This window comes from Pantherophis guttatus, chromosome 3 (genome assembly GCF_059756535.1).
Source record: "Pantherophis guttatus breed Tessera chromosome 3, ASM5975653v1, whole genome shotgun sequence".
Classification (NCBI taxonomy): Eukaryota; Metazoa; Chordata; class Lepidosauria; order Squamata; family Colubridae; genus Pantherophis; species Pantherophis guttatus.
In genome coordinates this window covers 65,881,442-65,897,245 of record NC_142065.1, presented here as the reverse complement: position 1 = coordinate 65,897,245, position 15,804 = coordinate 65,881,442, and the positions used below count along the sequence as shown (strand labels likewise).

General features: G+C 34.7%; 1 protein-coding gene across 28 annotated transcripts in view; it reads left to right on the top strand.

The window, feature by feature from the left end:
- Positions 1-14,453, top strand: part of DAB1 (DAB adaptor protein 1) — a 728,003-nt gene extending 713,550 nt beyond the window's left edge. For 14 of the 28 annotated variants that reach the window (XM_087889766.1, XM_087889767.1, XM_087889770.1 and 11 more), the window contains 3 exons: positions 207-755; positions 2,692-2,819; positions 11,061-14,453. In XM_087889766.1, coding sequence (XP_087745892.1) covers positions 207-755; positions 2,692-2,819; positions 11,061-11,105 — 722 coding nt within the window. In that variant the 3' untranslated portion in view covers positions 11,106-14,453. Of the gene's footprint in view, positions 1-206; positions 756-2,691; positions 2,820-5,050; positions 5,150-9,098; positions 9,150-11,060 lie in introns of all 28 variants that reach the window. The other 14 variants (XM_034415187.3, XM_034415186.3, XM_087889759.1 and 11 more) reach the window with 3 other exon arrangements.
- Positions 14,454-15,804: the final 1,351 nt, after the last annotated feature.

The following is a 15,804-nucleotide window of genomic DNA, read 5'->3' as shown; positions in this document are numbered from 1 at the left end:
GCTCCCACAGAGAAGGCCCTCCTTCTTCTGATTTGATCCTTCTTCTAATTTTGTTCATCAGTCTAGTAGTAGTATATCTGTGAAGCACATGAAGTCACTGCTGAAGGGGTATCTGATCAATCTGTGTTTTGTTTCCGTTGCTCTGTTTTTTGCCATTCCTGATCTGCAATTGTCCTCACTGCCCACTCTCATTTTTCTTTCCAAAGGTTATGTTGCAATGGGAGCTGTCCTGCCTTCCTTCTGGGGACAGCAACCACTTGTTCAACAACAATTGGCCATGGGTGCTCAGCCTCCAGTTGCTCAGGTGATGCAAGGAGGACAGTCAATTGCATGGGGACAACCTGGGATGTTTCCTCCCACCCAGCAACCATGGCCATCTGTAGCTGGTCAGTTTCAGCCCGCTGCCTTCATGCCAACACAAACTGTTTTGCCTTTACAAGCAGCCATGTTTCAAGGTACCATTGTTCCCACTGCTACTGTTCCACCTACCAGTGATTCCACTAGATCAAGTCCACAGACAGATAGCCCAAGGCAGCAAGCTGGAAAAGAAATGTTTAAAGATTTCCAGATGGCTCAGGCACCTCCAGTACCATCACGAAAACCAGATCAGCCTTCCCTCAGTTGTACCTCAGAGGCCTTCTCCAGTTACTTTAACAAAGTTGGAATGGCACAGGAAGCAGATGATTGTGATGACTTTGATATCTCTCAGTTAAATCTGACTCCTGTGACGTCTACAACACCATCAACAAATTCACGTGAGTATCTGCTCTAGCCTTGTTTCTCTTTTCTGAGCCATATGCATTCTGTTTGAAAGTGGGAAAACATGAACTTCAAATAACCATGTCAGATTTATGGAAATCTGTACATTCTGCTTTCATGAATTTCACTTTGAATAACAATGTAATGCTATATTAAAGAGGAATAAGAACCAGACTAGATTTGTATTCAGTAGCAATTCAATACTTTTTTTCTCTTCCAATAACAGCTATCCTTGATGTAGTGATAACTTGCCGGTTTTGAATTCGGAATCTCCAGCCTTACTTGATTATTGTGATAGCATTATTGCAAAAACATTTTATGTGAATCAATCCATGTATGACAAATTGCAGGTGAAAAATATGATATTCATTCTGTGCTATGTGTACATCTCTTGCAACAGTTGCCTATCAAAATAGTCGAAAGCAATATTGTTGATTTTAGATTTGATTTCTTTCACAATATTATTTAGTTATTTTAAATACACACATGGCTCTCCATCATATATAAAACTCTGTGTGGCTTCCAATCACTAATTAAAACAATATCAATAATAAACTGACGTAACACATAAATATATTAAAACCATAAGTATTAAGCTCCTGGACCAAAGTTAAGTTTCTGACACACAGTTCTTTATAAAATACTCTCACTTACCTCAACCTATCTCGGTGCTTGGTGAAAATCCGGGTTTTCAGTGCTTTTCAGAAACTTGGGAGGATACTTCAGGGTGAAGAATGTTCTATAGTGCAGGTATGGAACAGCACACTTCCTAGCTCCCATAAGGTGGCAATGTTTAAGGGAAGGGACTAGGAGTGTGCTCATACTATCTGATCTGGTAGGATGGATAGATGTCCTTAGGGAGAGGTGATCCAGCAGAAAATCTGACCTTGAGTTTTAAGGATAATCAGCACCTCCCAGAAGAAAACCAAAAGGCAGTGCAACTCACACAACAAAGGTGTTATGTGGGTAAATCTGTGGGCACCCAACACTGTATCTGCTGCTCCATTCCGGTCTGGTGGCCTTCAAAGGTAGCATGTAGAGTGCATTGAAGTAATCCAAATGGAAAGTGACTAAGGCAGGAAAGACCATGAGCAAAGACTCACAATCTAGGAAAGAATGTAATTAGAACATCAGACAAATCTATGCAAAGATCCCTCTAGCCAACTCCTGCGTAAACAGGAATCATGAATCTTGGAGAGCCTCCAAATTGCACATCAACTCGGTCCAGGAAAGTGCCACCCCATCCAGTGTTGAAGATGAAATATGATCTGGGCCTGGGGTACATAAACCCAAAGCTACTCCATCTTGCCAGGATTCATTGAAGCCAGTTCCTTCTCCATCCAGACCCTTACAGTCTCCAGGCACTCAGCCAGCACCGCCACAGCATCATCTGTCTGACTAGAGGTAGAGATATATAATTGCATATCATTACCCTAATTATAGAGATATCTCAATCAGTGTTGGTATCAGCAACAACAGCAGTAATATTGAAGATGTGTAGAAGACTGTAAATACTAAAATAATATATATTGTACTTTTTAAACCTGTTAGAATCAAACTGGGGTGCAGCAACCTGGTATGCTTCCCTCCCTCCCCTCAGTTATATACTGTCAGTTCTTTGTCAACGGACTTGTCAAATGAAGATTGAAGCATGAATGATTTTTGCTGAAGCAATAAAATTAAGGTCACATTTTAAATCCTATTTGTTTTAAAGTATTTAAGTGAGTGGTCTCTAAGCACTTTATTAAGGAGAATCTTAACTTTTAATTAAGCCAACTTGTCATAGCCACATATGTTTCATCACACAGGATCACCCAAGTTCACAGATCACCCCATTTTTCTCACAACAGTTCAAGCAGGTTACCAAACGACATTTAGAATCCACAGCACTAATTTTTGTTATTTATTTGTTTGATTGATTGGTTTTGTTAGCCCCAACTCCTGCTCCTAGACAGAGTTCTCCATCTAAATCCTCGGCATCTCATACCAGTGACGCTGCTGCAGATGACCTCTTTGAAGAGGGCTTCGAAAGTCCAAGCAAAAGTGAAGAGCAAGAAGCAGTAAGTAACCCAGCTCCCGTTTATTGATATATTCACTTATTTATTTCGGCTGAACCGTTAACATGATCCATAGATTTGTACTTTTAAATTTTAAGAGAAATATGCATGTTTATATGTAGAGAAATTGTTTAACTTTCCCACTTCCTTTCCCTCTCCCACCTCTGCCACTTAAAGTTCTTTCGCTATTCTCTTGGTTATTCACCACTAATAACATTTGTGGAGTATGGTGTACAGCTTTCTGATCAGCCCTGATGTGTACTAATTAAATACACCAGTCTTATATAGGCAGTCCTGGACTTACGACCACAATTTAGCCCAAAATTTATGTTGCTAAGCGAGACATTTGTTAAGTGAGTTTTGCCCCATTTTACAACTTTTCTTGCCTCAGTTGTTACACCAGACTCACCAGAGTGGTGTGTGTATTATAGAAGAATTAAAAGAAAAGAAGAATTAAAGGCAGTGCACCATAGCTTGACATTTACATCTACAAAATGTCAGTTTATACAGTTTATTGAGGTGTTTCTTCTTTTTATTGGTTTCTATTAAACTGGATCTTCTTGGTTCAATTCTCTTGCTACCTCTTAAAAGAGATAGGATTCAAGAAGTATTGAAAGAGGGTAATATGAAAGGATATAGAGTCCCTTTAAATGTATGGGTCCTAACTGGTAAAGACAAAAAGATATACAGTGCTACCTCAGTATTCATCATTAATTGGTTCTAGGAGGTGCAACAAGTACTAAAAAGAAGTACCAAACAAACCATGACTTACCACATGATCCTTTTTCCAACGAGGAAGGAATTCCTGTCTGTCCTTTTAGCTATGTCAATGATCTTCCAGCATGGCCAACTTCCTAGCCATCTACGGCTCTACAGCTATCCCCTGCTTGCTTTCTTTTTCAACAACCTTCCTGACATGGCTGATTTCCTGTCCATTGTCCATGGCCATCCACCTCTTCCTATCACAGCGTGCCAAACAAACAATGAATACTGGGACAACATTTTTACATCAAAATGCATTGAGCACCAAATTCAACAGGTTTTGAAGCAATCGAGTACTGAGGTACCATTGTAAGGACCAAAAAGTCATAGGCAATTTAAGAAGTGTGCAAAACATTGTACCCTTCCACTTAAAGGTATGGTGACATTTTTAGTTCATTCTTGTCTAAGTTGGGTTATGAGATCTGGCTTGTATAAATCTGGGTGACCACTGGTTTGCAGCAAAAATCGTATATCTTTCCTATTATCAAATGGCTGTCATTTTTTTGTGTCTTCCTTTGTACTGCAATCCAGATTATCTGTCAGCTCTATCTATTGAGCCAAATTTAAAATCTGTAGCACTACCTAGACCTTATCACAGTTTTCTTAAATAGAAAAGGAAGTAGGATTTGAATGCAAAATGAAGTATTTCAATTGCACAGAGAGAGCCTTTGGGTGACCTCTATGGCTTAATACTTCTCTTAATACTCCTCCTTCTGTGCTTGAACAAGGGAAGGAATTAGTTGGAAGCCATACCTAATTTGCATTCAATAAGAATGTATTAAAGTTGAAAAAAATAATGCTCAGGAAAAGGGGGTACATATCATTACAAACTAATTTAACATCATAAAATTGTACAAAAAATTGGAAGATGATTTGAAAATATATATTATGTTTATATAAAATAATGTAATAAATCAGAATAACAAAACAACAGAGTGACTCTGTTCAAAAATACATTTCTTTAAAGAATTGTTTTTATGTCTACAAATTAAATTTCCCTTAATAAGCCATCTGCCTTGAGTGGTTTTACTTCACAATATTTACAATACTAGTGTTATCCACAAACATGGACTGAACTAAAATGTTACTTGTAAATTGGTTTTATATTCAGGATGGCAGTTTCTTTCTTTTTTTAGAAGTTTCTTTTTTTAAAAAAAAAATTCCCACTGACTTTCTACATTTGGGGAGGGATTTCCCTGGGGGAAGTTTTGATCATGATTCTGATTCTCAAGGGCTGAGATAGGTTTTCCCCATCCATTCCTTAAAAAAAATAGTGCACATTTCCCTAGCAATACGATCATGAGGACTGAATAATCCCATAAAATCAGGGTCATGGGTATTCAATTCATTTTGGCCTTTCAAACCACAGTGGGTAAACTTTGACGAAATGCATTGATGGCATGAAAATAACCTCTGATGTTGTTTTCCTTTCTGCTGTTGAAAAAAAAAGGTGTTATGTTCTTATATTCTAGCCTGATGGATCTCAGGCCTCATCCAACAGTGATCCATTTGGTGAACCTATTGGTGATACTGTAAGTCCACAGGGCGATAGCTAGATAGCGCAGGTTGGGGTAGGTATCTGTCCTTCTCTCTGTCTCTTTCACTCACTTACTTTTCAGCCATACTTTTTCACTATTGCCTGTCTTCATTTTCTTGGATGCTACATGTGCAGAATTTCATTTTTTTTCTCACTTCACTACTTCTCACACCATAATTCCATTTGCAGGTGATGTAAAAATACTGGCTTTTGAAATTACAGTATAATAGAAAGGGAAATACGTATTAAAGTGAAACTGGAGATTGTGACCATTAACCAGGGAGGAAATCATGCATTTGTTAGTGTCAATCTCCAATTTCTGGTATTCATGATGAGTTATAAATATTCTATACATTTATCAACTGTTGGTTAAAACGACATAATCAAAATTGAAATATGGCTTTCCACTCCATAGCTTATCAATAATCTCTTGAAAAATTTACTAACAGTTTTGATTCAAAATTGTTATTGATATATATAGGCTGTTAATTCATGCAGGAGTCTTGCTATCATTCCCAACTATTGTTTAGTTATACATTTTCCATTACCAAATTTAAGGTGACATTTGTTGTAATCATTAATGGCTCACTTTGCATGTTGATAGACCGTTTTAAAAATGACTGTGTCTATTTTTATACTGGCATGTGTTTTGTCCGAATGAAAGGTGCAGTGCTTGTGAATGCTGAACATACCCATCTGATTTCAGTTCTGCTATTGCCATATTAAAATATATATACTTCATACATGGTGAATTGAACAAGATTAAACGTGGTGTGATTTACTATTCCTCTGTCTGTATAAGACATCTGAAGCAAATCTGTAAAAATAAAGGAATTATTTTTAGTGCATAAAGTATAGTGATTTCCAGATTTAAGAATGTTAACACATTGCTAATGTGTTTCACCAGTCACAATAACGGAGTACACTAGGCTATCCTGACCAGCATATTCTTGAACTTTATCCTTGAACTTTATTTATTAAAGACCACAGCCGTTCAGGATTGACAGGAGGGGGAAAAAAGGAAAAATAACAATGATTCAAGTCAGCTTGTGTTTCAATGTTCTGATGAAATTGATAAAAATGCAACCACATCTGAAACATTTTTATCCCATTTTTGTTGCTTTGCACAATTATTAATAACTCTGTCAGGCTGATCATTTTTCCTCTGTTTTTAAATAGTACAGTGCCAATGCCAACAATGACTAACTTTATATTGTTATAAACTTTCAAAGAGATCAAGCAGGTGAACTAATTTACTTTTGTCTACCATGACATGACTGATTTTAAATTTGTCCACTATTGAACTATCGGAACGATTTTAAATTTGTCCACTACTGAACTATCGGAACAATTACCCTTTTCTCTCTCTCTCTCTATTAATTAAACAACATTAACAGACAAAAATATCCTTAAAAACCATGAGCAAAGCATTCATTTGCTGTTTTTCATTTTGGCCTCTGAATGTGGAAGAGGAATCGTTAGTCTTTCCATTTTGAAATAATCTCAGTGGAGAAATCTATTTTGAAAGTTTTTTTCCTTTTTTTAATATTAAATCTGTAAATTTGGAGGACAGAAATGCTTTACATTCTAGTGAGTGGATTCCCACTCTCAGGATTTTCTACTAGTGAAATTATGAAAGCAATGTGCTTTTCTTCTCCTCCAATAAAGATCTTGCTTGGAGGTTTGGATTTTTATGGATAATAAGAGAGTGATTAGGGATACCAGGGAAGTGTTTGTTCCTTAATACAGGGAGGAATACGGGAAGAAATACTTCTTCACATCTATTGGATCCTGATTCCTTCTGTATAGGAAAGGACTATCTCTTCATGGAAAGGGTACTCTACAGGGGTCTCCAACCTTGGCTTGGACAAAGCTGGCTGAGGAATTCTGGGAGTTGAAGTCCACACGTCTTAAAGTTGCCAAGGTTGGAGACCCCTGCTCTAGATCAACCTATCATAGCAAGTCTATTTATATTCTAGAATGAACTGTCATTCCCCATTTGGCTTTAGATTTGCTCCACATTGTTGTTTGCGATGTTGTTTAGACCCTTTCTTTTTTCACCTGATAATCCTTGATTTCATGCACTTTCAATGTTATAAGCATTTCTTTTTCTTTTCTTTTTTTCCAATTCTTTTTTCTTCAGTAAAACTTTTCTTTAAAATCTTTGGATTTTGTCAGTAACTGAGTGTTTTATCAATTTTCAGTTCATAGATTATTTTATTCTTCTCTACTTAACAGTCTTAGAGAAAAGTTTTCCAATTTGAAATCACAGCTATGTTTTTTAAAGACTTCTCACAGCCAAATCTGGAATCTGCTCATAAATGAATTATTTCCCCTTGATTTATTTTTCAAAGCAAAAACTGGGAACATTATCTGGGTACCTGCTTTGAAATTACAAGAGCTCCTTCTTGGATAACATTATCAGTTTCTAATTCAAATTGAGATGTAATGGAACACTATAAAACAATTGTATGCTTAATATTTTCTTGTTTCCGCTAAAATTATTTCTGCATATTTTATAGCCATCGTAAAAATATGCCATTTTTTTTCTTTTATCCATTAAGCCAGAGCAAGAGTTTTATAATATGAGACATTTTCACGTTTTGTGTGTCAGATCGTGGCAAGATTTTCAACATAAGGCCACAATTAGCCTCTCTCCTCAATATTTTTTCATTTAGCTACAGCTAAAACTACTACTGAGCAGAGAAAAAAGATAAAATCTATGATGTTACAGTTTTAGACCTGCTTTTTTCTTACTAAAAGGAGACTTGTCACCTGCAGGAGCGAACCTAGTCTTTTACTTTACTCAGTCTTGTAAACAACCTGTTAAAGGAGTTGTACTGGTCAAATATAGTTAATCATAAAAGTAATACTGTCCCAAAGTTTCAAAATACTCCAGTCTTTCTTCCCTTCAAAAAGAAGCTCTTTTTTTTTTTTAAACGGTTCTAGGGCATTTGCCCCATCTCTGTCTCTGCAACCTCTCCAACTGCCCACTTCTGCATCTATAAAAATACAGTTAGAACAATTAATCAGTGGAATGACTTGCCTCCAGAAGTTGTGAATGCTCCAACACTGGAAGTTTTTAAGAAGATGTTGGATAACTTTTGTCTGAAGTGGTGTAGGGTTTCCAGCCTAGGCAGGGGGTTGGACTAGAAGACCTCCAAGATCTCTTCCAACTCTGTTATTCTATTCTATTCATAATTAATCACTACATAAAGGAAGACCCCTTTACCATCAAAACATAGAAAAGAGCTGCCATACCTCTCAGTTCCTCTTGCATCAAGCTCTTTAGAAAAATACAGAGTGTAAAAAGATTTTTTCTTAGGACAGAAGTGCTATTCCCTTGAGCTTCCTTATCTGCTATTAAATATTTATACAGGGCTTTTCCTTCTGAGTGGGTGGTCAGGAAATAGATGATTTATTTTCTCAGATTATTTTCGGCTTTTTTATTAGCCAGGCAGAAGGAGAATATTCCGCTAAATATGCTGCATAAACATGGACAAACAAATTCATAATACTTTTTTTTCTGCCATTCTTGTTACATTAGGAACAAAAATCCATCTATTGTATAGTATACTTATCCTTTACCTTAACAGAGTAGTGGTATAAGCAGATCAGTTACATTACATCCATTAATCATTTTAAGTTTCTTAAGTAAAATTTCCTTAGTAGAATAATACGGAATGCAATATATTCACTAGTTTGAAAGCCAACCTATATAAAAGTTTTGAATTATCCTTTGGGGGCTCTTAATCTTAGGAAAACATAGAGGGACACAGAACATTTGAAAAAAATAAGACATGCTTCTTATTTCTGCCAAATAGACATGACAGTGGAAAATAGCAAGGAACATAATAGCAGAGATTCCTTAGGAAATTTGTTTAATACAAAAGCTATGAAGAATATTAAATTTTGAACATAAAAATCAACTGATATTCTGGAATAATTTTCCATGCTCAATTTTGTTTAATATTTTCCCCCAGTGTCTTATCTGAATCTGCATTTACTGTAACACAGATCTACTGAACAAATTGGTTAGTATTAATATGGTTTTTCTATTTTATGGGGTTTTTTACCAATTTTTACTTATGGAAAACTTTAATTTTGCACATAGATAAAAATGTCAAACATAATTATAGTTCATTTCCTAATTTTTTTAATATTGATTTTGAATAACATTTTCCAAAATGCTGATCTACTGCAAGCATCTTCTGTTACAACATTATTTCCATCTATATATTAACATCTTCATCAACATTCTGAACAACAACATTTGACAATTCCTACTTGATTTTCACACTTACGAATCAAGAACTGTTTACATGGAGAATAGTTAATTGGTTCTTTTATAGGGGGCAGGAGAATGGCAAAATCTTTGTTCCAGGACAGGGATTTCCAATTATTTTCAAGTTTTCGAATCTGTTAGTTAAAAAGAAAACTTTCTGGACCCCTCATCAAGAGACAATATTTTAGTAAAAGAAGATTGATTGTGTTTAAGTGAACATTTCCTTCCTTTAGTCTATCATGGAACACAATCAAATTCTCCTGGAGCTTTCAAGTTCAAATCATTGTCTAAAATCTTGTTCTAGTAGATAAAATTGAGTCTATCCCAAAAAAGAGTAGAAGACTACTTAATGAAGCAAAATCTGATTAATAAGAGTATTTTGTCCCTTATTTTAAAACGTGTGTGAAATGCAAAATTTGCTGCCCTTTTCCCTACTCACAGGTTGTTTAGATTACAGTATAAAAATCAAACTACATGTTTACTCAAGATGAGAAGTAGTATTTTACCATTAATTGAGATTCTTAAAGAGTAAGCAAATGGGATTTATCTCCCCCCCCCAAAGTATTTGCATTGTATCAGGGGTAAAAAAAAAATCAAATGCTAGATATAATCTTTAAAAAAATGTGAGTAACTTTCAAGTTCTCCAGAATCATCATTGCTTCTATGAACAAATGATTAAAAACTGATGGGAATAAAAAAATGTAACTGTTGTATATTAGAAAGCTTGATACCTTCTACATGCATTGGACTTTTCCATAAACCAAACTGAGCAAAGCTCTAGCAATTATGGAAACTCAAATCTAATACATCTAGAAGCCTAGCTTTAGAGTATGTTCTCTGCACTGCACTAAACTTCCAAAGATGATGAGATACTGACTTTAGTTTATTGTAACAATTTTACCAAATTGCATATTGCTGCTTTCCAGGTTCATTAAACCGTCTTCACATTGCTTGACATTTGCATAATCAATATTTGCGAACATTTGTAATGCATTTCGTCTATCATAGTTTGGAAACATCAGAATTAAAATTATTAAAGTTTTGAATTTATATTATATTTTGGAATTCTAAGGAGATACTTATTCTGTTTTTATTGATTTTTTTTACTCTGTTTCAATTATTAGCTTCCCAAAGTTATGTATATAAGATGGGCCAACTATATATTAATTAAATAAATACATAAATGAATAAATATTTATTGTGTCATTCTTGTTTTGGACATCATTCTGAACTCAGTAAATGAATCATGCTTGCACTGCAAACCTGGGAAAAATTTGAATGGAATAATTTTAAATCAGTAATGTATTAGCATGAAACCATATAGTGTAAAATGTTAAATATTATACTGAGAGCAGAAAAACAATTTATTTTTGTGCATTCAAATCACTTTTTTTTTCATAGCCAAAGTACAATTTCTTCTACATATGCAGCTGACTTTTTAACAAATATCACTAGTGTAGAGTTATTGTTTCCTTTTCCTTAAAATTATCTTTTTTGGATATTATCATAATTCAAATTATGGGAGTGTGTGTGTGTGTGTGTATGTGTGTGTATTTATTTATATATCCCATTCTGGCTGTGTTCTGTGGGTCTACTGTTCACATTCAAATGACTAGAAATATCTCTATTCATTTTTTTCCTTTCTTTTTATTGTTTTTAGGAAAGAGAACCACTCTATGCCCAGATCAACAGACCTAAGACCTAAGAAATAGCATTGACCCACACTCGTGGCACTTCAAGTCTCAAATGAAAACGCCAGTCTTGACAGGCCTTTGGCTCCTACTACTCTTACTAATATTATTTAGTTATCTCAGCTAATCAAGGATAATCATATCACTGGATTAATTCAACAAACAAGATGTTTTGCCAACGCTGTTTGGCAGAACATTGCTTTTTTGTTTTTTCCCTTATTTTTCAAAATCCTACTTTCCTAGGGCGGGGGAATGTCATCTGCATTCCTACAACTTTGAACTACCCAAACACCTTTTCTTCTTTTTACCTTTTGTTGTTTCTAGGACTCCATATAATGAAAGTAGGTGATCCAAAGCTATTAGATGACAACTCGTTGTTTTTATAATACAGAAACACAGAGAAAGCAAACACATCCTGGTCACCAGTTATTGAGCGACACAACTGCACATTTAAAGATATGGTAACTTTTTTATGGCCATCAAAAACTGTTCCTTCTGTATTTTCACCCAGTATACCAGCCTACAACAGCATATATGAAGGAAGTATTCAAGTGTTTCATTCCCCCCCCCCAATTACTTAAAAACTGGTGACAGACACTAGCAGCAGAATGCCTCCTGTGAAAATAATTCTTAACTTGAAGTCATGGAATCCCATTCCACCAATCATCAGTTTTGATTGAAAATGTTGCCAAATGGACCTTTTAATTTTCCATACATCAAAGAAGAGATGAAAATGCTGCTTTTTCTGTTTTGAATACTACTGCTATGAGTAGAGAAGGACATCAGATCTTTTGATGGAAAAACAAACTGTGCGTTATTTCCTAGGGAACTCTTAAAACAAAGATCAGTAAAGGATATTTTTTATTTCTTTGATACCTTGCTGCTGTGATGCTATGCAGACAAGTGTTTTTTTCTTCTCTCTGTGCCATTTTTGAAGAGAAAAAAAACTGTTTGCCAAATACTTCTACATCTGGATTTGATTGGGTTGGACTTTAATAATAACAGGATGGAGATGGCATGAATTTTGAAATAATGAACTTATTCTGCGATCCAATGGTTCATCTTTATCACTTTTTGTACATCGGAAAAATTCAAATGGGATTTTTATTTTATAACTTGAAATTTAAAAATAAAAATCTTAACTGTTAAAACTCTTTCAGTGTTTAAGGGGAAATGGCTTTAAAGAGTCCGAATGAAAATTGCCAGGTTTTCTTTTGTTTTGTAAATATAAATGTTAGGAGTTTTTTTTTTCCCCCACCATGACATCACACTGTAGGGAAGGTAGTAAATGATGGTGTTTCGGAAGCGTGGAAACCCCCATTTTGTGGTTCTTGTATCACGTTTGTTTGGTTTTGTTTTCACATGCTTATAGTTAGTGGGATAAAGCTGAAGTGCATTTCCCAACTACATTTTTGTTGCCTGAAACTAGCTAGGTTGATGGAGAACCCATAATCATACAATCTTGCTTTTATAATGCAACTCTTATCACATACTTTACATTTTTTGGAGAAAAATCACATTTCATACCCATTTCCTAATTTAATAAAAGCTGTTTACACACTACAGAAGCAAGTTTTTTAAAACTGTTTTTTTTAATATATTTATGTAAGAAAAGTGCAGTGTTTGGTTTCTATTCTTCGCACATGATTTGCATAAAGAATCTATATATTTTTGCCCTACAGAGAATTGTTATACAGGTCAAATATGTTTTCCTGATGTTCCTATGCAGATTACAATATATTGAACTTTAGTGGTTTAGCACTAAAAAAGAAGAGTTAAATAATTCAAATGATGACTTGTTTCAAGGATTATGCAGATTTTGTTTTTAAAATCAAAATACCAATATGCTTGTGTTTTCTCCTTTGATTATATAAGCCTGGAGTTATATTTCATGCATTTGAATTATTAAAGCATTTTACAAGAGTAGATGAAAACTGGTGATTTGGTGATATTAAAACTGAACTTGATATTTCCAGTTGGTTTTTTTCAACATAGGTACTGAATCAAAACGTGTGTGAAACAGTTGAATTATAGGCTTTAATATCGGTGCAGATCTAATGTACTTTTCCAGTCATTTCCTCTCTGTACTTTTTTGGTGTGCAACCTTGTTTCAATAAAAGACTCCATGTGGATTTTACAGAACATGTGATTGGTGATGTGAAAGAGAAACAAAAGAGAATTTGAGTCCAATTAAAGCAGAAAGTAGTTGTGCCCAAAATAAAAATTAACATTTTTGTTAAAGTCAGCTTGTTTTTCTTCATTTCCCCTTTCCCCAGCCTGTTTTTATCCAACCCACAAATCAATTTATTTTAACTTGATCATTATATATTTGTGAAAGGTGAAGATGGCCTGGGCCTGCACAAGCCTTTTCCCAGCCCAAAATATTCATCCATGTTGTGGTCGTTGTCAGCATCTCTGTCGCAAATGTGCATCAAAAGAAAAATGCAAAAAAGTATCTCTTTTTGTAACATATAAATGTTAGCTTTGTTTGTTTTTTACCTACGCAAAAAGATGACATCATTCAAAAGGACATTTCAACCCTGAAATATTGATGTACTGTATAGTCAATAGTGAAATCTTGCTAAACTAAGTTTTTATTGAAACACAAACATACAGAATTTGAAATATTTATAGATATTGTAGCATGGTGCGGACTCACAGCCAGTTCATTGATGATGGTTGTTATTGGGTTCCAATAACAAATAATATATATGAGAGAGAGAATTACAACTGGTATTAAGATATCATAAGGAAATTTGCTCTATACAAACCGCAAGTCTTTTCTTGAAATAAGACAATCCATGCTTAACTCATCCATCGTTAGATTATTCCTTTCTACCATAATCTAGAAGAAAAACAATACAGAAGCCTGCACTATACAAGTATTGTAGATAGGAAATATATCTACAGGAATCCATTCATCACTAGCACTAAGCTTGTCACTTTAAACTTTAAACCAGGGAATACATCCCATCCTGTCCTGTTTCCAATTGTTTCTTGATTCTTACGTTATTAATGTACTTTGATTCATTGTTGTCATTCAATTGTCTGATGAAATCTATGATTGAATAATGTACTGGGCACCTTCTTTGCAAAGACGTTTACTTTCTACTTCGATTTGTTTGATTTTGCGTTCTCACGTGTTTATTTTTTAATAGAAGAAAGATGAAAATGACTGTTTTGCAGTACATTTCTAGATCTACTTTAACTTTACCTCAGAGGAAAACCATTTGTTAACATCCGTTGAACATCTTCTTTCCCCTTATGTATAATGCATTCATCAGAAGAAATTTTTAGAGATTTTCCATTGATTTCTGTAAGACACCATGTAGTACTGTTGCAAATAAAAATGTTTAAAATCATGTTTATTCCTTTCTCTTATTCTTACGAAAGTTGAATATAATAGAAGAATGCAAAGCTGGGCATCTCTGTTTCTTTCTCTGCAAATATAATGCTGCATCATAATGTGCTGTCTTGAAAAGCTTTCATTGGAGTTTATAACCAATTCCTTGTGTATCTGACTACCATTTTCATCTTGGATTTTCTTCCAGAAGGTGATAGAAAGAGAGACAGAAAGAAACAGAGATAGATGATATAGATGGAAAGAGAGAGCGATTGAACATTTTGATAAGGCTAATATTCATCACAAGTCAACTTGAGTTTGATGTTGCAACAAAATTCTCTTCTTTAGTAGCTCAGCCATTTATTGTTAGTTCCAGGTCCTTCTTGGATAGTTAAAGGTGCCTGAGAGATTACTAGAAATTGGGTTGATGCAGTTGTGTCCATTTTTGGAATGAAGGAGTAATCCCTTTAGCCTGGAAGAAGGTTTGATATATCCTCTCTCAAGAAATCACAGTTGGACACAATAGTCCTGGATAACTATTGTCCAGCCTTGTCTTCTTAATCACTTCCAGATCTTAGTAAGGCATGGAGAATTTTACCTTTGCAGTAAAGAACATTTAGAAGTAATAGCATTTAACCACCTAAGCAGTTTCAATTTCAACAATTCACTGAAGGCTTCAACAGTATCACTGACAAGACAACCTCAAAGGTATCCAGAAAACCATCTGCGTTCATTAGATACTTGAGTTGGACCATATTAAATGACAGAGAAATATATCAGTCACTAATAAACAATCATGATGGTTTTCATATACTTCATGAAAATTCAATTCAATAATCAATTGTTACTTTCTATTTAATCCATGGAATGAAATAAAATCAGCGACTACAGAGGTATTCTAAAAATAGTAACATGATTTGAATATGCTGGACAGAAATTTTTTTGTTTCTGTAAAGCTATATCTCTGGTGAAAGTGTAGTTGTGCTCCCTTTGTTTGCAAGATGAATTGTGTGAAAACAAGATTATATACATCATATGACTTTTCTATCTTTCCACAAGACAGTGAGAAATAAGACAAGATATCCTATAATGATTCACTGATTAGTAGAGACTTTATCTGTGTTCTTGTGAAAATCTCCTGCTGGACAAAAGGTTATCAGACTCATTAATGAAACACATATCTAGCAATTAGGTTTCCTCCAGTTCCAAATAGTCTTATCTCCATGGTAATGTTTGCCTTGCAGTCCATCTATCAAGTGCAAAATAGTTTTATCAGCAAACTGAAACAAATGGCAGGTTCAAAAGGTATGTCTTTTGGAGGCATTAGCAGTGGATCCTCTCTATCTTAAATTGAGCCAATAACAGGTTGC